The sequence below is a fragment of the Capra hircus genome, chromosome 9, assembly GCF_001704415.2.
Source record: "Capra hircus breed San Clemente chromosome 9, ASM170441v1, whole genome shotgun sequence".
NCBI lineage: Eukaryota > Metazoa > Chordata > Mammalia > Artiodactyla > Bovidae > Capra > Capra hircus.
This window is the reverse complement of record NC_030816.1, coordinates 48,397,548-48,422,490: the sequence shown is the minus strand read 5'-3', so window position 1 is coordinate 48,422,490 and position 24,943 is coordinate 48,397,548. Positions and strand designations below refer to the sequence as shown.

The window sequence follows — 24,943 nt, the reverse complement described above, 5'->3', positions numbered from 1 at the left end:
GGGTGGGATGATTTTGGAAAATGGCATTGAAACATGTATAATATCATATAAGAAACGAATCGCCAGTCTAGGTTCAATGTAGGATAAGGATGCTTGGGGCTGATGCACTGGGATGACCCAGAGAGACGGTATGGGGAGGGAGGCGGGAGGGGATTCAGGATTGGGAACACGTGTACGCCCGTGGTGGATTCATGTTGATGTATGGCAAAATCAATACAGTATTGTAAAGTAGAATTTTAAAAATATATATATACTGCAGATCAAAAAAAAAAAAGAAATAAGCTGCTATAATCATGAAACTCTATAAATTCATCATCTCCAATGCTCTGTAAGAAAAGGTGCCTCAAAAATTATGCAAAGATGTCAGTTTATGTAAACAGACTTTTTTATTCAACATGTATCAATACAACATGTAAATTTCCTTTCTACTTTATATTTGAGACCAATTTAAGCAACAAATATTCTAATTTTTGGAGAAGGAAATATCAACTCATTCCAGTATTCTTGCCTGGGAAATCCCAACAACCAAGGAGCCTGGCAGGCTACAGTCCACTGGGTCTCTAAGAGTCAGACATGACTTAGAGACTAAATAACAACACTCTAACTTTAGATATGTTTCTCATCTACACCACTACTGTTTTTGTATCTCTTTAGAGCAAATATTTTTACAAATAACATATCTAAGAATAATTTCAATCAAGTGATTAAGTCATGTGATGATACACAATTTAAGTACCAGTGCTATTTTAATATTATTTGTTAAATAAGTACACAAAGTTTTACTTTATTGTTACACTTCAAAGCATTAATAAATGATTAGATTGTTAAAGTAAGGAAAACATGAAGTAAGAAACATAAAAACCTTCAACAAAACAAATCTCTATAGAAAAATATGGAATATTATGTATCTGATTTTTTTTTTTTATTTCATTAAATAGGTATACTACAAGCCTAACCTCATTTGTCTTCAATGTTTAGGGGGTGGGAAGGGGAAGCATTTGTTTTTTTTTCAGTTTTCCTCAGTTCATTATGAGAATGGGTCCATCTAGTGGCAAGCAGAGCACAGTTTATAAGCAAAGATTAGCTCTTGATTAACTATTTCAATCACTTCTTATTCAAATTTGTCATCATTTTCTATTCTAAGCTAACATAAGGAAATAAATTTATACAGAATCTCAAAAAATACTAACATTACTCTACATATTAAGGAAAAATGATAGTCTTTTAAAATCTCAAATCAAGAAAGGAAAACAATCTCCCCAACATAAATATGGTATATTTAACTATAGAAATACACATACTGAAATGACTATAAGTATAAATTAGGAAGAGGTGACTAATACAGGGCTGGTGGCAACATGGCTTTCTAAATACTGCCTGATCTCAATATACACAACTTCCTTTTTATCTCATTAGTCAGATAAATTTATTTTTAGTATCAAAAACGTTACCTGATGAGTCTAAATAAATGATTCTCGACTGGGGGTGACTTTGCCCACCCCCCTCCCCAGAGGACATCTGGCAGTGCCAGGAGACTTGTTGTGTTTTGGCTGTGCCAGGTCTCCATTGCTAGGCCAGCTTTTCTCCAGCTGTGACAGGGGCTACTCTCCAGTTGCAGTGCTCAGGCTTCTCAGGCAGCGGCTTCTCCTACTGTGGAACGTGGGCATACAAGGTTCAGAAGTTGCGGCATGTGGGCTCAGCAGTTGCAGCTCCCTGGCTTTAGAGCACAGGCTCAACAGTTGTGGCACACGAGCTTAGTCTTTAGGTGGTATGTGGGATCTTTCCAGAACAGGGATCAAATCTGTGTCTCCTACACTGCCAGACAGATTCTTCACCACTAAGCCACCAGGAAAGTCCCAGGAGACATTTTTAATTGTCACAACTGGTGGGGTGGCATTAACACTTCGTGGGTAGAGGCCAGAAATGCTGTTAAACATCCTACAGTGCACAGAAGAGTCCCCCAAAATAAAGAATTACCCTATTCAAAATGTCAATAGTGTTTAGGTTGAGACAACTCTGGTCTAAATGAGCGAAAACAAAAAATAAAAAGAGGAAGAATAGTAAGAGGAAACTATTAATTATTAAGAACTTATTACGTGTCAAGTAATCTTAAAAGATTTTTATCAAAAGAAATTTTTTTTACCAAAATTCACATGCACTACTCATAAAAATATATATTCGAAAATCTGACCTGTGTGTTTATAACCAGAAACACCTAAAATAATCAGAAGCATTAGTTAAGTTACATATCTATTAGTCTACCATTTACCAAGAAATCAGTCATTTCTCTTTTAACAAAAAACAGACTTCTTTATTTCTCCAGCCCACAAAATTATTATCCTCAATTTTCAGCACATGCAAACAAATGTACTATAGCTCCATACATAATCTCTTACTTGTAATTATAATTTTTAATAAAGCTCTTAAAAATTAAGATTTGGGGTAGATCATTTGGGGACAGAACCTGACCTGAACTGATGTGATGTTATTTATAGTCTATTTTTCCTCACTCAGTGTGAATGAATATTCATGTATTTAACTGCAGAAATGTTCATGTGTTTAATTATGGAATGCTCTCTATACCTAGATTATTTCTAAATACTACTTTCCACTTAAAGGAACCAGGTTCCTTAAAGGAATAACTGACCCCATGTCTGGAAAACATGTTATACCAGAAAACAACAAAACTGTCAAAGACTGATGGGGTGCTATCAAAAAGACACAGAAATCAACTTGAAGAGGCTCCCACTGGCCTAGGATAAAGCAATTTGGGCATAAGAATAAATATTGACTATAAGTGATTTAAATATATCAACTACACAAAAATTCATGAGTTCAAATAGATACTCCAAAAAATAAAAATAAGATTAATCAGTCACCACCAGATATTGTTAAGATACCAATACATTATTCTGGAAATTGAGAAATAAAACAATCAGAAATTTAACTTGCCTTTTCAGTACAAACTGCATTTCAGGATAATCAAATTGTTAAGAAGGAATAGTTCTTTGCTAAAGAGGAATTCCAGCTAACTCATGAAGAAATTACCCAATCAGAAAAATCACTGTTTTGCAACTCCTAATAAAATATCGGAAGAAGGTAACAGTCATCAATAGATTAAAAAAAAATTAGGTAAAAGACAGATTAAAAAGTAACAGAGGAAATAACATGCCACCACCTATACCCCTAAAAGTGGGTCCACCAGACATTATGTGCTAACTGATGCAGGGTAAAAGGAAACATATGACACCAACTGGGAAGTATTCTTGCTTAAAACATGTAATTATGCCTCTTGTTTTAACTACCAGTTTACAAGACAGACAGGGGACAAAGGAAAAAGTTAATACCATGAGGAGGCACTCAGGTAAATCCAGATAATGGAACATTTTATAGGACAAAGACCTGATTTCTCCAACAAACTGACAGCATTTAAGAGAGAGAGAATAACAAAAAACAAAATGTAATATTTGGATACCGTTGGATCCTGGTTTGAAAAATCTAACTTTAAAAGGGGATTTTTTAGATTATTGAGGAAATCTAAAAGTGGACTAAGCATCAGATGACATTAAGGAATTTCTCTTTATTCTGTTTGGTATAACTGCATGGTGGTTATAAAAAAACAAAAATTCTTCTCAGTTAGAGATGCACAATGAAACACTTTTAGTGAAATGACATGGTACCTATGGTTTGCTTTAAAACTCAGGAAAAAATTTGTTAGGAGGAGGAGAGGAAAAATGAAAAAAATATCAGTAAAATGATAATTAGCGAAGCTGAATGATGGATACATAAGGTGTCATTTTACTGTTCTCCCTACTTTTGGTATGATGAAAATTTCCACTATAAAGATATATTAGGGGGTACTGCCCCCAGGGATTATGGGATTATGAAGCTGTAGTTCTTGGGCAGGTCTGTGGTAAAGACTCCGCCTGCCAAGGCAGGAGACACAAGTTTGATCCCTGGGTCAGGAAGATCCCCTGGAGAAGAAAATGGCAACCCACTCCAGTATTCTTGTCTGGGAAATTCCATGGACAAAAGGAGCCTGGCAGGCTACAGTCCTCTGGGGTCGCAGAAGAGTTGGACAAGACTTAGCGATTAGAAAACGTTTGAAGCTTCTGTGTGTTTCAAGAACCCTGTATCTCCACTAAGTCTACAGTATCATCCCACAACTAGGCTAACTGCGTGTACTGACAGTCACATCAGTTAATTTAAAGATTTTTTTATCAGACTAACTTTGTAAATAAATGTGTCTCACTTTTGCCATGCAATCAATGTCCCCTGGTAGTCACAAGTATGCTTCAGCAAGAATGTGTGCAAGGCTGATGAAAACTGCATCTCAAAAACACAATTAAAATACTGTAAAAGCAGGCCAATATTTTCTGATTCTAGGAACACAGACTTGATTCTTGAATCCTTTTGTTTGAGAAGATGATATGAGAAACCATCTCTAAGACCAGTTTCTGTTACTGTCTTCTCAGTATTACTACAACAAATAATTGCCACCCCAACCTGTGCTCCAAACTGAGCATACCCAAGGGAAAAGTTTGCACTTCAATCCACATGAACAGAATCACTGTCCAATGATATAAAACAAATAATATACAATAATGAATAATATATCACAGTTATAATTTTAATAACCCATCAGTTCACTCCAGTCGCTCAGTTGTGTCCGACTCTGCAACCCCATGACTTGCAGCACACCAGGCCTCCCAGTCCATCACCAACTCCTGGAGTACACTCAAACTCATGTCCACTGAGTCGGTGATGCCATCCAGCCATCTCATCCTCTGTCGTCCCCTTCTCCTCCTGTCCCCAATCCCTTGCAGCATCAGAGTCTTTCCCAATGAGTCAACTCATCGCATGAGGTAGCCAAAGTATTGGAGTTTCAGCTTTAGCATCAGTTCTTCCAATGAACACCCAGGACCGATCTCCTTTAGAATGGACTGGCTGGATCTCCTTGCAGTCCAAGGGATTCTCAAGAGTCCTCCAACACCACATTTCAAAGCATCAATTCTTCGGCGCTCAGCTTTCTTCACAGTCCAACTCTCACATCCACAGAAAAACCATAGCCTTGACAAGATGGACATTTGATGGCAAAGTAATGGCTCTGCTTTCTAATATACTGTCTAGGTTGGTCATAATTTTGCTTCCAAGGAGTAAGCGTCTTTTAATTTCATGGCTGCAATCACCATCTGCAGTGATTTTGGACCCCAAAAAAATAAAGTCTGTCACTGTTTCCACTGTTTCCCCATCTATTTGCCATGAAGTGATGGGACCAGATGCCATGATCTTCATTTTCTGAATGTTGAGCTTTAAGCCAACTTTTTCACTCTCCTCTTTCACTTTCATCAAGAGGCTCTTTAGTTCTTCTTCACTTTCTGCCATAAGGGTGGTATCATTTGCATATCTAAGGTTACTGATATTTCTCCCGGCAATCTTGATTCCAGCTTGTGCTTCCTCCAGCCCAGTATTTCTCATGATGTACTCTGTATATAAGTTAAATAAGCAGGGTGACTATATACAGCCTCCTTTTCCTATTTGGAATCAGTCTGTTGTTCCATGTCCAGTTCTAACTGTTGCTTCCTGACCTGCATACTGGTTTCTCAAGAGGCAGGTCAGGTGGTCTGGTATTCCCATCTCTTTCAGAATTGTCACAGTTTTATTGTGATCCACACAGTCAAAGGCTTTGGCATTGTCAATAAAGCAGAAATAGATATTTTTCTGGAACTCTCTTCCTTATTCCATGATCCAGCGAATGTTAGCAATTTGATCTCTGGTTCCTCTGCCTTTTCTAAAACCAGCTTGAACATCTGGAAGTTTACGGTTCACGTACTGCTGAAGCCTGGCTTGGAGAATTTTGAGCATTACTTTACTAGCGTGTGAGATGAGTGCAACTGTGTGGTAGTTTGAGCATTCTTTGGCATTGCCTTTCTTTGGGATTGGAATGAAAACTGAACTTTTCCAGTCCTGTGGCCACTGCTGAGTTTTCCAAATTTGCTGGCATATTGAGTGCAGCAGTTTCACAGCATCATCTTTCAGGATTTGAAACAGCTCAACTGGAATTCCACCACCTCCACTAGCTTTGTTCGTAGTGATGCTTTCTAAGGCCCACTTGACTTCATATTCCAGGATGTCTGGCTCTAGATGAGTGATCACATCATCGTGATTATCTGGGTCGTAAGCATCATTAGAAATCACCAAAATGGCCCTCCAGAGAGGCTATATCAATTAACACCTTAATTAACAATGTCTCAGTACATCCGTTTTATCCAATCCTTGACATTATGATTTTTTTAAATCTTTGCAAATTTGATTGTGGAATGTAACAACATATCTCTTAATTTGTATTTCTTGTTAACAAGGGAAAATGAAACTTTTTTCATGTTTCTTGGCTATCTGTATTGCATTTTCATTGTTTTCCATATTTTTCTAATGATGAATGTCTCTTTGGCCTGAAGAATTATAGAATCTTTTTACAAGAATATTAATTTTTTATCTTATCATATATGCCTCAATTATTGCTCTCAACTTGTCAAATGGCATTTTGCTCTGTTTTGGTTATTCTATAACACAGAAATTTTTTTCACTTTTATGTGGTCAATCTAGAAACCAGTGTTACACGTAATTAGAGATTTGGAAACTTGGTTCAGAAACATTACAAACTTGGCTTAAATAGTTATTAGACGTGTGAACAAGGAAAAACTACTTAATTTTTCTGAGGCTCAGTTTTCCTATTTGTAAAATAGGGATACAGCCACATATCACATGGAGTTGTTATAAGGATTAAAACCATTCATTCCTTCATTCACTCATTTATAGTTTCCCACCAAGTCTGCCAGGCAAATAACATCCCAGTCACTACCATAATATGATCATGAATAGACAACATTTTAATTTTTACTAGCAGTTCTCAATAGACTATTACTTTAATAAACACTTCTTGGCAATAACTTTAAAAAGAAAAAAAAAAAATTCCATATCAACCCATTTGGAAAGAGAATACAAACCCAATCACTAAATAAGATACTCAACAGTGGCTAAAGTAAAGCCAAACATACCAATAAGTTCAGGTGGGTTTCTTTCATTAAACCGCTCACACAGACGAATAAACGTCTCAGTATTCTCCGTTGTAGGGCACTCGCCATGTCTAGTAATACAGAAACATTTTGTTTCTAAGTAGAGATGACAAATTTCAGCAAAAGGTTTCAATATTAAAGACTCTTAATACATGACTTACCCTTTACACTGAAGTTTTATATATTTGATTCCTTCTTTTTCTATGTCATTTCTGTCATAGAATCTTGAAGTATTTGTCAGGTCTACCAACAAGCCCATTTTAACCTTAGGCAAAAGGAAAGAAAGGAGATTTCCTAGTAACTGAATCTGTTCCAAAATAAGTTGACTGAATGGCAATATTCTGGGCCAGTTCATTCATCTACACTGAAGATTTTATGTTCACTCTGTCAACATATTAACTATGAATATATCACTTATTCAAGTCTTATTTGAGACACAGAACTTAGGCACTGAATGAAATAAATTAATCCCAAACAAATGATGAAACAAGACTATAAGCAAAAGAAAAAGAGAATACAAGCAAAACAGACTCCACTTCAACATTACAAAAACCTACCTGAAAAGAAAATACTGATGTAGTTTTCTACGGCTGTCACTCCACTAATGATTTATTAGAAGTAGCTAGAACAGGGATAGCATTTATCTGAAATACACCCAAACTCAAGCTCCAGAAGCACCCAAGAATTGATGCTTTTGAACTATGGTGCTGGAGAAGACTCTTGAGAATCCCTTAGACTACAGTCCATCCTAAAGGAAATCAGTCCTGAGTATTCATTGGAAGGACTGATGCTGAAGCTGAAACTCCAATACTTTGGCCACCTCATGCGAAGAGCTGACTCAAAAGACCCTGATGCTCAGAAAGATTGAAGGCAGGAGGAGAAGGGGACAACAGAGGATGAGTTGGTTGGATGGCATCACCAACTCAATGGATATGAGTTTGAGTAAACTTTGGGAGTTGGTGATGGACATGGAGGCCTGGCGTGCTGCGGTCCATGGGGTCGCAAAGAGTCGGACATGACTAAGCAACTGAACTGAACTGCACAAGCTCCAGACACACATCAACTTAGCATTCCAGCAGCCATCACCAAAGTGAGTACGTAGGGGAATAGTATGTACAGCCAAAATGCCCTTGGGCTTCCCTGGTGGCTCTACGGTAAAGAACCCACTGCCAATGCAGACACCAGTTCAACCCCTGATCTGGGCAGTATTGTCAAATGAGTAATAAATTTTCTCAAGTTATATTGTATGGGAAATGTTATTAATATAGACATCCTAGAAATTAAATGCAGTTTCTAAAATTCTGGTATGTACTGAATTATGTTATTAGTCATAATGCTAGTTACTATCTCAAAGTGTTACATATCACAGCAAAGTAACCAAGTTACTTTGGACTGTCATCAGATTTTAAGCATGCCATTTTAAGCCTTTTTGTCATTACAGACAGCTCTGGTTTCTCTCTGATGCCTTTGCAAAAATACCACCTCTTCAAGATTTACAGAAAGGACTTTCTAAGATTAAATTAAAATTAACTAGATAAACAAATTTTGTTATTAACAGTAAGCTGGTATCAGACTGGAATTTGGTTTTCTCTGTTAAGAGAACAAAGTTTTCCTGAATGCGGTGTTTGAAAACAGACTATGTGAATTTCTTTGCTTTTAAGTGATTTATATATGTTTTTTAAATCTTTTGTTACTTTGGTAAAGTATATTAATATTACTTCACAATGATCTATGAAGATTGTGGCACCCACAGATAAAGTTCATTTTGATTCTACAAAAAATTAACCCCTCCTTGTCAGCTGAACTGAACTGTCAGCCTTTTTCTATCCTGATGTCCTTAGGACCCAGTAACAGTTTACTTCTAAATCAAGGAATTTAAAATGATTAAATAGCTATAAATTAAACAGCTGGGGCTATGGAAAATTCAAGATGGCTGCTTAGCTTTTCCCAGCTCCCTGACAAACCTTATTTTTTATTTGATGGGATAAAGCCTTCACTGGCTGCAGAGTTAAAGCCCTCACAAAAAAATGTTATGTTTCACTGAATATTAAATTCTAGTTTTGCTAATTGAGATCTACATTGATCAAGACTCACTCCCAGACTCAGTTCCCAGACAGTTCCTCGCTGTTATGTTTTATTGCTAAAAAGTTTAATTGAATTATCCTAAAGCTTATCACAGTAATCTGTCTTTGGATGGAGATCGGACACCTCATGAGCTATAACCAAGGGACATAAAATTCATGTATCTATCAATGAACCATATGCTAATTGGAACTTATGGCAAAAACAACATGACAAAAGAGTGTCCCTGGGTTTCTGGATTAGGATATTTCCAGAGGCCAGAAAGAATTATACTAAGAGTAATCAATTTGCTGAGTTACATGCAGTATATGAAGCTCTAAAACAAAAAAAGTTAACAGAATGTCATTCTACAGAACATTAACATAACAGGACTCCTGGTTGGTAGCCAATGGATTAACCACAGCTTTGACTTTGTGGGCACACCAAAAATGTGGCAATGTGGGAGAAAAAGCAACATACAGATGGGCTCAAAATCAAGGTATTTCCTTTACTATGGATCTCATTCAATATTTTACAATGTCCAATTTATCAATATATTGAATACAGACACTTAACCACAGCTAGCCAAAGGACAACTGGCATGTGGCAAGCTGCCTGGGCAAATATGGCAAATTGATTATATTGATCCATTAATTTGAGATGAAGGATGTCAATATATAGGTACTGCTATGGACACCTATGGATATTTAGTGGCCATTCCCTTCAAGAAAGCCAATCAGACTAATACTATTAAAACAGAGGAGATAATTAATTTACATTATGGTGTTCCACTTCAAATTCAGAGGCACAATGGATCACATTTTAAAGGTAAGTTAATATAAGAGTTTGCCCAGGAATATAATATACAATGGATCTTTCATATTCCTTATTATCCTCAAGCTCCTGGTTGGGTTGAAAGAATAAATGGTTTGCTTAAACAGCAATTAATTGATAATTAATTAATTAATAAGAGAGGGCTCTTATAAAAACTGGAGAACTAACTTTAAATACTTCCCTCAATATTTTAAATAATGGACCTATTAGAGAATCAGAAACTCCTTTGATGAGAAAAATTATTCCAAATCTACAGATTCATAAAACCGACTTCTATCCTGAAACAACTGAGTTCGGGGAAATTAGCCCAGGAGCACTAGCTCTTTTCCAAGCTACTCCTGAGACTACTGGATTGGATTTATGCTCTTTATCTGAACAGAGACTTACAAAAAGATTGATATGTGCTATTTCAACTGGTATTGGAATCAAAATGCCTCCCAGGCACTTTGGGTTAATTAAGGAATGCTCCTATTAAGCGTTAAAAGGCATCTGTGTCCATGCAGTAGTTACAGACTACCAAGGAGAAATCCAAATAATTTTACAAAATTAAGGAAAGGATAAAAGGATGATCTATTTATTAATAAACATGATAGAACTGCCCGACTTCTGATTTTCCCATGTGTAAGTGGTAAGTACAAAATGAGAAGAACCTCCCACCTTACTAACAGAGATGACGGAGGGTTTGGGAACACAAATGAAATACATGCAACTAGAGCTAAAGTCTGGGTAAAGCAACCTGACAGTCCTCCCATATTTGCTGACGTGGTTGCACAGGAGAAGGATAACACCATATTAACTGATGGTCCCCAGACAAGAAGAATGGCAATATGTGCTGTTAACACATATTGCTATGCTCATGAATAGACTATTCTTGGAAGCCTGACTGTAATATGGATTGTCATTCATACATACCTCAACCTTCAAGGATATCCTACGATTAAAAGAAAAATATGAAGAAAACTATTGAGGAAGCTTCAGCTAGAGAAACATAAGCCAGACCTGAACTCAGGATAACTTCATGTGCCCAGCAAAAAAGGCCTTTTCTTTCTTAACTTTGACTTTCTATGTACAAAAGATTATACACAGCACTGGTAAGGATATAGCTCAAGTCTTAATCATTAACACTAAATGGATGCTTGCAACACTAAAGTCACATGAACTTTATGTATGACAAAGACTTTTAATAGTTTAGTGACTCAGTAATATTTCAGCTGCTGTTGTGTAGTCGCTGAGTCATGCCCAACCCCGTGGACTGTAGCCTGCCAGGCTCTTCTGTCCATGGGATTTCCCAGGCAAGAATACTCAAGTGGGTTGCAATTTCCTCCTCCAGGGGATCTTTCTGATCCAGCGATCTTCCCCACCCAGGGACTGCCTGCATTGGCAGGATTCTTTATCACTAAGCCACCAGCGAAATTCAACATTTCAGCTACACCAAACTAAATCCTAAACCAACATGTGTGATAGGACTGTTTGTTCTATACAGCTATTATATTATCTTGCTCAGAAGGATAAGGTCCAAGGACTTTTAATGTCTGCTAATGCATATGCTAAAGAATTTCTTGATGAGGGTGAAGGAGATGGGAAAAGCCGGCTGAAAACTAAATATTAAAAAAACTAAGATCATGGCATCTGGCCCCATGACTACATGGCAAATAGAAAGGGAAAAGGTGGAAGCACTGCTTCTAGATGGAAGTCTTTGCCAAACACAAAGACTTGAATGCCATAATACAGCTTCTCACAAGTTAGAATTAGAACCCATATTGTTTGTCTCTAGGTCCAAAATAAGAAGTGAATGAAAAGTGGGGATGAGCAAGAAATGTGAATTCTCTAAATATATATGGATACTTTAGCTAAGAAAACCAGGAAACTATTATGTGACTTAGCTGCACTGAGTCCATATATATGTACGTGTGTAAATGTGTGTCTGTGTGTGTGATATGTCTGTGTGAATGTGTGTTTTTTAATGTATCTGCCTATATACACATATACTCATATATACATAATCATTTTTCCTTATAGATTCCCAATCCATGAAATAAGGATAATAACAGTATCCACCTCATACAGCTGTGAGATTTAAATGAAGCCCTTACTCTGTGCCAAGCACTACTCTATGCTTTACATGCACTAATTTTACTTGAAAATGAGGAAACTGAAACACAAAGAAATTGGGTAACTTGACCACAAAGCTGTAAGTGGCAAACTAGAATTTAAACCCAGACGAACTGGCTTCTAAACCCAAGCTCTTTAAGTGCTCTGCCTGTGAATATTTAATGCTCTACAAATGTTAACTATGACTTTCAAAAATGTATATTAATAATGAAGATAAAAATTTAAAGTTTACAAGCTAAAATAAAAGATATAAAATGAAGACCCAAACTACACCAAGAACAGGGATAAGTAACAGGTATCAAAAACTAAGTGGTATGTTTACTATCCTGTAACAAGAAACTCGCATGCAATGGGCACCAGCATTGGCTGAATGTACTAACTGTTGTTCAGTCGCTAAGTCATGTCCAACTCTTTGCAACCCCATGAACTGCAGCATGCCAGGCTTCCCTGTCCTTCACCATCTCTCAGAGCTTGCTCAAACTCATATCCATTGAGCCCGTGATGCCATCCAACCATCTCATCCTCTGTCACCCCCTTCTCTTCTTGCCCTCAATCTTACCCAGCATCAGGGTCTTTTCCAATCAGTCAGCTCTTCTCACTAGGTGGCCAAAGTATTGGAGCTTCAGCTTCAGCATCAGTCCTTCCAATGAATATTCAGGATTGATTTTCTTTAGGATTCACTGGTTTGATCTCCCTGCAGTCCAAGGGACTCTCAAGAGTCTTCTCCAACCACAGTTCAAAAGCATCAATTCTGGCACTCAGTCTTCCTTATGGTCCAACTCTCACTTCCATACATGACTACTGGAAAAACCATAGCTTTAACTATATGAACTTTTGGTGGCAAACTGATGGCTCTGCTTTTTAGTACACTGTCTAGGTTTTTCATAACTATTTTTCCAAGGAGCATTCAATAAAAACCATCACTTAAAAGAGTAACAATGGTAGGTGTTATGGGTTGTATTATGCCCCCTAAAAACATATTCAAGCCTTAACTCCCAGTACCTATGAGTATAACCTTATTTGAAAGAAGGTTATACAGTCTTTACAAATATAATCAAGACAAGGGCATACAGGGGAATTCCCTGGTAATTCAGTGGTTAGGAATTCAAGCTTCCACTGCAGGTGATCATGAAAACTTCCCTGGTCATGAAACTAAGATCCTGTAAGTCACATGGTGTGGCCAAAAAAAAATTAATTAAATGAGGTCATACTGGATTAGGGTGTCCTTATAAGTGGGAAATTTGGACATGACAAACACAAGGAGGAGGCAGAGACAGCTAAAGGAGCTACAAGCCTAGGAATACTGAGGCCTGCTGGCCATCTCTGGCAGCTAGGAGAAAAGAATGGAAGAGATTCTCCTCCAAGACTCCAGGAAGAGCCAACCTCTCCAACACCTTGCTGCGGAATTTCTAGCCTCCAGAACTGTGAGAGGATATGTGTCTGCTGTTTTAAGTCACTGAGCTTCCGGTAATTTGTCAAAGTAGCCCTGTTGTTGGTGTGTCAGCCGCTCAGTCGTGTCTGACTCTTTGCAATCCCATGTACTGCAGCCCACCAGGTTCCTCTGTCCATGAAATTTTCCAGGCAAGAATACTGGTGTTGCTTGCCATTCCCTTCTCCAGGGGATCTTCCTGACCCAGGGATTGAACCCAGGTCTCCTAAATTGTAGGCAGGTTCTTTACCACCTGAGCCACCAGGGAAGCCCAGAAACTAATATAATCAGTGTGATGTCAGAATAACATAAAAAATTACGTTTTGTTTAGAAAAATAGTTCGGCACTTTTCTGTAAAACTAACCACGTGCTCAACAATCTTAGCCTTGGCTATTTGCTCCAGAAAAATAAAAACTTAACATTCACATAAATACCTGTACATAAACCTTCACAGCAACCTGATTCACAACACCCCACAACTGGAAACAACTCAAAATGGCTAAATGGTTACTTAATCACTCAGTGGGAGGAGAATGGTTAAACTCTGGCATAGCTATACAACTGAATACTATTCAGCAATAAATATGAGCACAACTTTCATCGATTCATGCAAAAACCTGGAGGACCTCAGAAGCATTATGCTTAGTGGAAGAAAGTGTATCCCGGGGGCTTCCCGCGTGGCTCAGTGGTAAAGAATCCACCTGCCAACACAGAAGACATGGGTTCGATCCCACATGCTGCAAGCAACTAAGCCCATGAGCAACAACTGAGCCTGTGCTTTAGAACCCAGCAACCACAACTGCTGAAGCCCACATGCCTAGAGCCACAACATGAGAAGCCACAGCAATGAGAGGCCTACATACCGCAACAAAGAGTAGCCTCCACTCCCTGCAACTAGAGAAGGCTTGAGTGCAGCAAGGAAGACCCAGCACAGCCAAAAATAAACTTAAAACAATTTTTTTAAGTGTATCCTGAAAGGTTACAAACTGTTTTCATTCCATTTATATAACATTCACAAAATGACGAAACTACAGAGACAGAAAACAAGTTAGCGGGTCGAACGGCATAGAACTTTACACACATAAACAGAAATGAATGCACATAAACACTGGTAAAAGACTTTTAGGTCTACAATCCAGTCAATACTGTACCAACGTCAATTTCCTGCTTTTGATATTATACTACAATCACATAAGATGTCACCATTGGGAAAAACTGAGAGAAGGGTTCATAGACTCTATGTACAATTTTTGCAACTTGCTCTGAGTTAATTATTTCAAAGTAAAAAGCTTTATTTTAGAAAGCCACCTGAAAAACAAGAAAGGGATAAAGTATGTTAAATCAGTATCAAAAATGTTTTGCTTCTTACCTTCAGACTCTTCAGATAATTTGAAAGCATACTAGGATGGAATCGATTTTCTTCAGCAACTTGACTGTCATATCTTGGTCCTAACATTGTTTTCAGAGGTAAGAATCTTCCTAAATAACATAAAGACAGGTAATAATTTTCATTAACGAAAATGTTCTGGGTTAAAACTCTATAATTAGCAATTCTCAAAATCACCTTCTTATGATATTTTTAATGAAATTGTTCATAAAATACTCTCAACCTATACTATACTTTTAAAGGGCACTATATTTTATATTCAATATATCCAATATATATTCTAGAAATCGACAATCAATATAAGAGCAAAAGAAATTACCAGTAAATGGAATGTCCAGAAAGATGTCCAGAAAGTTCTAAACCACTATATTACAAAGTTACTGTCTTAAAACCTTTAAAGATATAGTACCAGAAAACTGATAATGAAAATCAATTCTTTGAAATTGCTATTACGCTTTTTTAATATGAAATTGGAACTTCTGATGCCGAGCAGGGCCCTGTGGGGCTACTGGGCATGGAGGCCTTTTTGTCCCCCATTCCTTAAAGGCAAGACTCAGAGCCTCCATGATCAAGATGTGATCAGAGGAAGAGCAGCAAGGAAACCACCTGAGGCAAGATTAAGGGGAGCAGAAAGGCTCATCAAGATCAGGAGACCATCTAGGACCCTGTACACACCCTAGTCCTGTCAGCAACACCACCCTTTCGAAACTTGAAGGAATGAAGACTGTTACTGCCTTGATAATTACCACATACCCCTGTCTGACTATCTAAGTTAAGTCGCTCAGTCGTGTTCGACTCTTTGCGACCCCCTGAACTGAAGCCCACCAGGCTTCTCCGTCCATGGGATTCTCCAGGCAAGAATACTGGAGTGGGTTGCCATTTCCTTCTCCAAGGGATCTTCCCGACCCAGGGACCGTCTCCCGCATTGCAGGCAGATGCTTTAATCTCTGAGCCACCAGGGAAGGTTCTAACCTCTCCCTATTCAGGGAAGGGGGACACAGTTTTTGAGGCGCTAGCCTCCTAAGTTCCCCCATTGCCTGCCAAAATAATAAGGCCACTCTTTCCCTCTCCTCCATAACTCTGTCTCCATATTTCTGTTTGGCATTGGTGCACAGACAGCCAAGATTTCGGCAACACTTTCTCCATTTTACAGACCTTATCCTACATCCCAGAAGAAGAATCAGGGTGAGAAGCATACTAACCAAAATCACTCACCAAACAACTATCAGTGACTCTAATTTCAGCAAAACTAACTTTTTGGCCTTTTTTTTCTGAATCACCATGTAAACATAGGGGAAGTTATCTTATAAAATCAATTTTTAAATCATCTATTTTAGCTGATTTATATTATAAAATCACTAAGTATAAACATCTACCTAAAATCATACCTAAGCGAAGTCTTAACATGTGTCCATAGACTTTAGCCAAAACAAATAAAAAGATCATTTTCTTTTTCTATTTTTATTTTCCACAAAGAGATATGACTTAGCAACTGAACATTTTCTACAAAACCACTCAAGATCAACAGTAACCTCCATCACTCAGTTCTCAAAAACTGATCATTTTTAACTCAGAGGGAGTTCCTGAATCGCTTTCTTCACAAGGCTTCCAGGACACTCCATCCTCCCATTTCTCCCCTCTGCCTGGCCTCTCCTTCTCAGTCTCCTTTACTAGCTCCTCCTCATCGCCCTGGCCCCTCTGTTTTGTCCCAGGGCTCCGTCTTTGTACCTCCTTTCTTTCTACACTCTCTGCCTTGGTGTCTCATTTGGTCTCACAGGTTTAAAAGCCATCAAGGCACTAATGCCTCACAAACATGTAACTCTGTGCCGAACGTCTCCCTTAACTCTAGAATCAAACGTCAAATCACTGACCTGACTTACTAGTCTGCTTCTGCTAAGTCGCTTCAGTCATGTCCGACTCTGTGCGACCCCATAGATGGCAGCCCACCAGGCCCCCCGTCCCTGGGATTCTCCAGGCAAGAACACTGGAGGGGGTTGCCATTTCCTTCTCCAATGGGATGTCTAACAGGTGTCTCAGACTTGGTATCCAAATCTGAGCTCTCAATTTTCAAACTCCTCTAAAGGTCCTCCCCATCTCAGCAAATGTAATACCCTTTTTTTAACAGTTTAGGGCAAAAGCTGTGGCCTTATCCTTGATCCATCTCTTTTTTACACACCCCACAACCAATCCATCAGCAAATCCTATCAGATCTGTCTTCAAAATACATCCAGAATATGACCACTTCTACCATCTCACCTAGATTATTATACTTCATTTAGTTTATTTACTATTTATTAAGTGCCTATTGGAAAAGGAATGGCAACCCATTCCAGTATTCTTGCCTGGAGAATCCTATGGACAGAGGAGCCTGGTGGGCTATAGTCCACGGGGTCGCAAAGAGTCGGCCACGACTGAGCAATTTCACTTCACTTCACTTCAAGTGCCTATTACGTAACAGGCATTATTCTAGATGCATGGAATATATTAGCGAAAAGAACTAAAAAAAAACAGATAAAAAAATCCCTGCCCTCATGAAGCCTAATTTCTATTGAGTAAACCACAAACAAGAAACATAATAAATAATAATAAGGTACGTTAGAAGTTTCATCCCACTAAACCTCTCTTCTCATTGTCATCTCAGAGATCTCATCCTATTTCCCCTGCATACCCTTAACTCTGTGCTCCTCCCCTACTGCTCAGCCACACTCTCCTGAGAAAAACCCAGACCTAACTAAACCCAACCACCTGATTTCTTTGGGCCTACCCCTATGCGGCTCGACTCCTAGAGAAAATCTCAGATGGGTAACAATATAAATCATCAATTTCAAAGGCAATCTTCTGTTTCACATCTTTTTCTCATTTTTAAAATATACTAAGCTCCTCTACCCCCTTTTTCAACTGATGGCTTCATGTTATACATTACTGAAAAGAAAAGGCAAAAAGAAGTAACTTCGTATGTTTAACACATACCAGACACTGTTTAAAACACTTTACATAGATTTATTAATTTACTCCTAACATCTGATGGACAGGGAGGCCTGGCGTGCTGCAGTCCATGGGGTCGCAAAGAATCAGACACAACTGAGAGACTGAAGTGAACTGAACATAAACATACATAATCTTATTATCCCCATTTTACAGATGAGGAAATCAAGGCAAGAGAAATTAAATAACTTGAAAACTGTCACACTTCTAGTAAATGAGAGAACAGTGATTCAAACCTAGGTGATCTGGACATGGAGTCCACAAATAAAACTGCTATTCAACAGCACCTCTCCACCACTGAAACTTGCCTCACCCTTATAGTTATAAACCTTTCTGTCCATTTTCTCGAGCCCATTTTCTCTTGCATCCTCTGTCCTTCCTCCATTAATGGCAAATCCCTTCCCTTCTGCTCTGGATTCCTTTCCATTTTGCTTTCACAAGGACATCAACCTTTCCTCCCTTCCGTGTGGTTACCAACTTTTCTAATATCTTACGTCTTAGCAGTATCTCATACATCTGACTCTTCCTTGCTTCTTGAAAAATTATCTTGGCTTTCATAACACTAGACTCGTTTAGTTTGAGGAGTTGCTTGTCAGAGAAACTAGCATTACTTATCCTGAATAATCAAATACCATGCTTTTAAATACTTTCTTTACGCTAATGATCCTTAAATGTACATCTACAACTCGAACTTGTTTGAATTTCAAACCATATATCCAGCTGTGTACTCAATATCTCTACCTGTGCAGTCAGGATCTTAATACCTCTTCCAACTTGCCTTCCACTCCCTCCCCAAATAAGCCCTAATGGTCCCAATCATCCCACTGCATAAGCAGAAACCTAGGACTAAGTTTTGACTTTCTTGCTCTCATTCTAAATCCAACAATCCAAGTCCTGTCTATTTTCCCTCCTTGTTGTCGTTGTTGTTTAGTGGCAGGTCGTGTCTACTCTTCTGTGATCCCATGGATTGGGATCTTCCAAGCAAGAATACCGGGGTGGGCCACCATTTCCTTTCTCCAGGGTATCTTCCCAACCCAGGGATCAAACCCTCGTCTCCTGCATTGCAGGTTCATTCTTTTACTGCTGAGCAACTGGGGAAGTTCATCTTCCCCTTTAATTTTCTCCAATCAGCCTGTGCACACTCAGTTGCTTCCGTCGTGTCCAACTCTTTGCAACCCTATGGACCGTAGCCCACCAGGCTCCTTTGTCCATGGGATTCTCCAGGCAAGAATACTGGAGTGGGTTGGATGACTCCTCCAGGGGATCTTTCCAACCCAGGGGATGAACCCGCATCTCCCGCAATGCAGGCAGATTCTTTGCTGCTGAGCCACCAAGGAAGCCCACTACTCCAACTCTACTTCTAAACCATCACCATTCTTTCACCCAGACTACCATGAAAGTTCCTAAATAGTCTCCCCACTCTCATTCTTATCTCTTTCATCAAACACAGAGCAATCAAAGTGAGCTTCTTTAAACTGAAGTCAAATCATCTCACCCCAGTGCTTAAGAAATGGCAATGGTTTGCCAGTGCAGTTTGAAAGTATATAAATATTAAAATCCCTTATCACACCCTAAAGCCTTTAGGACCTAGCTCAAACACTCCATCCTCATATCCACATCCTCATTTTAAGGCTGAGATCTCTCCATCATCATCCTATCCTAACAGAAACCTTTAAAATAAAAACAAAACAACAACAACAACAAAAAAAAAAAAACCAACAATATATCTAGCATATTTTTGGGGGGGTCAGCCTGTGCAACTTGTGGGATCTTAGTTCCCTGACTAGAGATCAAAACCCAGCCCTCGGCAGTCAGAGGAGGACCGCCAGAGAATTCCCTCTATCTAGCAAACTTCTATTTATTCAAGATAACTCACACACACTTCCTCTAGGAAGTGTGAACCCTTCCTGAACACTTTCTTCCCTGAACCCTTTCTTCTTCCCTAACCTCAAACAAAGAATTGGGTTTATCACCTCTAGTATCCCATAATATTCTATAATAGAGTCATTACTGTACTTGTTATAACAAAACTTTGTTTAAAAATGATGGTTTACTACTTCCAAGAAACTATATGCTCTTTAAGGTGAGGGACTATATCTTAATCATCTCCCAAGTCCCAAAAACCAGCACAAAGTATACACAAATACTTGCTAAGTAAAATGACTTCAAAGTCACCATTATTCTCATAAGACTATCATATTTATAGTCCCACAGTTAGTTCCCAGAAAGTTCTTTACACATAGTATATATAAACTGTTATGCTGAATAATCTGCCTTTAAGAAATGAGAAGCCAGTTTTCTTCAAAGTGTTCACCTAGAATCCATCACTCAGAGGAGAAAAAAAAGAATTCTTCAGAAATAAAGCCTCAGAAGGAGAAAGGTCCTATCTCCAGGAGCTCTCTCACTGGAAGTCTGGTTTAAGTAGAAAAATGAACTTCAGTGGGGAACAGATTACTTTTATAATTAGTACCATCTTCTTTCTGATTCAGAAAAATTACGAACTTGTATAGTACTAATAAGAGTTGGTGATGGGCAGGGAGGCCTGGAGTGCTACAGTCTATGGGGTCACAAAGAGTCAGACACGACTGACAGAACAAGTCATCCTAATGTTTACAATGAGAAAATTTAGCAGTCATAACATATTTTCCTAAATGTGCAAAATATCAAAGAAATTATACAATAAGCATGAATTCCTTTTCTAATGACAAAAAAATAAGAGGAAGAAAACAGGAGGTAGAAATTGAGAATATGAATGATTCCTTATTTTTCTCTAAAGCTTGCAATAATATAGCTAGCATTTCTTGTTCTACTACTATAAAACACTGCCAACCTTGCATTATCTAAAATACACAATGTGTCATGAACACTTCTAGGACACAGAATTTTAAGGTAAATTGAGAGATTTATCAAGAATTTTATGTTGTCTCCCTTACTTTTTAACCAGGGTCACAAGCCAAAGCACACCTGATTACCAGTAAAGATCCAGTTGGTTGTCAGGAGGCCTGGGGTTCTGTCCAGGGCCCACAACTGCTCAGATGAGGTGAGTTTAGTGACTCAGGGAGCACAATAATTAAAAGTCTAGCTTTTGGGGGTCAAAATACTCCAATACAATAAAAAGGAAAACTTTTTTATTTCTGACCCTTATCTCCTGGAGAGGGAAAAAGAAAAGAAAAGCACACAACTCTGTTTCTTAGAGTGGTATAAAGCTGTCTGGGGCTTAGCACTTCACCGGCTGCTGTCCACCCCCAGTCAGTACATACATGTGTCCCTTTATCTACCATGAAGTCAGTATCCTGATATTTGTCATCGCCATGAGCAGAATACATTAAAATCCTGACTTTTAAGCTGTTTTTCTAATTCCAAGTAAAAAATAATTCTCTTTTGACAAGATCTTCTTTATGATTTTGTTTTTCTCACAAATAAATGTAGCAGGTAACTCTAATAATAAAGCATCCATGAAACATGCACCAAGTTAAAAAAGAAGTCAGACATCTAAGTTTAGAGGTTTCTTCATAACTCTATAGAGGGGGAAATGTAAAAAAAAAAAAAAAAAGGATTCAATACTAAGTTAGAGATAACTAGGGGAAAAAGTCAAAATGTCTGAAGAGTAAGACCTATAAAGAAAAATGTAAAGAACTGTAATCAATTCATCTAAAGAAAGTATAATGATTATCAACTACAAGTGAAAATGCCTATAAAAATGGTTAGAACATAAAGAAAATTATTTCATTTTTGTTAAGGAAAAACATTACCTCACCCTAAGACTTATTTAGATTATCTTTCAATAAGACTTTTATTCATCATTTATATGGTTTTACTGACTGAAGATTTAATATAAAATGTGAAGAAAAGCTGACAAACCAGAAGAATCAGGAAACATGAATTAAAAAATGACTACGGAATCTTCTCTTCCAACAATTTAAAATAACTAGGCAGACATACTAAAGATGTGTATATAATTAGTAAGCATGCATAGTTCACTGCAAAATCCTTTAATTTTGTTTCAAAACATCTTCTAGAAAAAGCATTAGGTTGAAGTTAGTTAAAATTTAAAACTTTAGTTCTTCAAAACAAACTGTTAAGAGAATGAAAAGGCAAGCCACAAACTGGAGAAAAGACTTGAAAAGCATATGAAGTTCCAATACTTTGGCCATCTGATGCAAGGAGCCAACTCACTGGAAAAGACCCTGATGCTGGGAAAGACTGAGGGCAAGAGGAGAAGGGGTAACAGAGGATGAGATGGTTGGATGGTATCACCGACTCAGTGGATGTGAGTTTGAGCAAACTCCAGGAGATAATGAAGGACAGGGAAGCCTGGCGTGCTGCAGTTCAAGGGGTTGCTAAGAGTTGGACATGACTTAGCAACTGAACAACAAAAAAGGACTTGTATTTACAACATATAAAGAACAATAACAACTCACAAATAAAACAACCCAATTTTAAAAATCAGCAAAGGAACTGCCCTGGTGACCCAGTGGCTAAGACTCTGAGTTCCCAATGCAGGGGTCCTAGGTTGGATCCCTGGCCAGGGAACTAAATCCTACATTCTGCAACTAACAGTTTGCATACCACAGCTAAAGATTCCACATGCCCCATCTTATGATCTCCAGTGTCATACAAAGATCGTAGATCCCAAGTGCTACAACTAAGACCCTGCACAGTCAAATAAATAAAAATAAATATTTTTAAAATCAGCAAAAGATTTGGACATTTTGCAAAAGAAGATATGTGAACCGCCAAGAAGCACATGAAAAGATGCTCAACATCAAACCACAATGAGACAGTACTAAGCCCCTATTGGGGCTACCCTGAGAGCTCAGTTGGTAAAGAATGGGTAATATTAAAAAGACTGACCAAATCAAGTGTTAGGATATGGAGCAAAGAAGAATCCTCATACAGACAGGCAGGAATGCAAAATGTTAGGACTTTGAAAAGAGTTTGGCAGTTTTTTGAAAGGTTAAATGTACACCTACTGTATGATCCATCCCTGTCCTAAAGATTTACACAGGGGAAAAGAAAACATATGCCCATACAAAGAACTGTACATGAATGTTCATAGTAAGTTAGTATGCAACAGCCAGAAACTGAAAACCCAAAGGACCATCAATGAATGAATGAATAAACAAATCTAATTTAAACTGGTGTAGCTATAACAATAGACTACTACTTGGCAGTAATAAGGGATGAGTTAATGACACACACAAGCACACATATAAATCTCAAAATAATAATACTGAGTGAAAGATGCCAGAGATAGTCCCCGAAAGAGAGTATGTTTCCATTTATTTTCAAAATTATACAAAACGCAAACTAAATCTATAGTGACAGAGAGCAGATCACCGGTTGCCTGCAGAGAGAGGGATTATCAAGGGCTGGAGGAAACCTGAAGAGGTGATGATTATGTTCACTATCCTGTGTTTCATTCTTGTGTTTCATAGGGGGTATGCGGGAGTCAAAATTTATCCAACTGTACACTTTAAATTTAAAGTCTGTTGGGTCAAACTCAAAGATGAAAAAGTCCTCAAAAGTCATTCTTAAAAAAAAAAAAAAAAGGGGGGGATTTTAAAAAACTAAGCAAAACAAAAACCTCCAGTCTCAGTGTGGATCAATTTCACCACTGGGAACTGCCCTTCCTCCTCTTAAGCCCTCCTTCATCTCAAGACCCACACCCTTCCGAGAACCCTGAAAGGTTTACAAAACTCTTGACTAAGCTTCAAAGTACTGCCCCTCGAGTTCTTGTGTCCTCAGTTCCTGCCACACAGAAACCGCCTATCTACCTTCCTGTTCGCAACATTTAGCCTTACTGAAGAATGACAAGTGCCCCTATTCCCTCCAGTCCAGGTTCCCAAATATTCATCCACGAAGCTTCATCGGACCAAGTACATCTCGGTCCTGAAACACCACTACCGAAAGCTGCACCTCCTCAGCCCACCCCCGGACCCGCCCGTGCGCGGGGACTCGAACACCACAGTCCCGGTTACCTGCCACCGGCTGGCCGCGCCGCGGACAGTTTAGCCACCGCGGCGGGATCTTGTTGTGAGCCATGTCTTGGGGCCGCGCACAGTCGCCCCTCCACCAACGCTCGGCCTAGCGGCCGCCTCCTCGCGGTCCGCTCTGAACCGGAGGTCTGAGGTACCCGAATCCCGGACGGCGTCCGAACCCTAGCCGCTCCGACGCGGTAATGTCAGCGGCGGCGCGCCACTTCCATTCAGGCTCAACTCTAGACGAGCCCACAATGCACCGCCACTTCCGCCCCCAAAGGCCCCACCCACTTCTTTCCGAGGTCAGAGGTGAAAAAGAGAAGCTGGCGGAGGGATGGGAAGGAGTTAAGGCCAAGGCGAATAGAAGGGGCGGGTCTTCCCTCGCCCCGCCCCGCCCAGATCTCGGAGGGCTCTGTGGGCGGCTTCGCAGATGCTCGGCTGCTATAGTGGGAGAAGGCACCCTGCTCCGATACTCTTGCCTGGAAAATCTCATGGACGGAGGAGCCTGGTAGGCTGCAGTCCATGGGGTCGCTAAGAGTCAGACACGACCGAGCGACTTCACTTTCACTTTTCACTTTCATGCATTGGAGAAGGAAATGGCAACCCACTCCAGTGTTCTTGCCTGGAGAATCCCAGGGACGGAGGAGCCTGGTGGGCTGCCGTCTATGGGGTCGCACAGAGTCGGACACGACTGAAGTGACTTAGCAGCAGCAGAAGCAGCAGCAGCAGCTGCTGCCATAGTACGAGATACCGCAGAACTACCGTTCTTTACATTTCTGTCTCGACAGCCGATGGAAACCCTGGAGAATGAAACCAAGCCTCTTTCCAGGCGTAGAGTGGTCCGCAGATTTCGTTAAGGCATCTATCTGTTTTACTGACGAAAGGGGCTTTCTCGCTGCCGTCATACCCCAAGAGCCTGATCGCCCTTTTTTCGGCCAAGTTTGGCGTTTCGGCAGGATCTGGATTTGATTGGGAATTTGAAAAGTTCTTCCTGACTTGGATTAGCGGAACAAGCTTTAGAGAAAATCTAAGGGCGAGAGATTGGAGCACCAGAAATGAGGGATTTCTCTTTGGGGAT

At 39.2% G+C, this 24,943-nt stretch overlaps 1 protein-coding gene across 1 annotated transcript in view; it reads right to left on the bottom strand.

Moving 5' to 3' along the window:
- RNGTT (RNA guanylyltransferase and 5'-phosphatase) overlaps nt 1-24,136 on the bottom strand; it is a 235,757-nt gene extending 211,621 nt beyond the window's left edge. Inside the window, exons 1-4 of the mRNA XM_018053155.1 lie at nt 23,866-24,136; nt 14,882-14,991; nt 7,238-7,341; nt 7,059-7,147 (exon numbers count right to left, since the gene is read on the bottom strand). Of these exons, the coding sequence (XP_017908644.1) occupies nt 7,059-7,147; nt 7,238-7,341; nt 14,882-14,991; nt 23,866-23,929 (367 nt within the window). The 5' untranslated portion in view covers nt 23,930-24,136. The remainder of the gene's footprint in view (nt 1-7,058; nt 7,148-7,237; nt 7,342-14,881; nt 14,992-23,865) is intronic.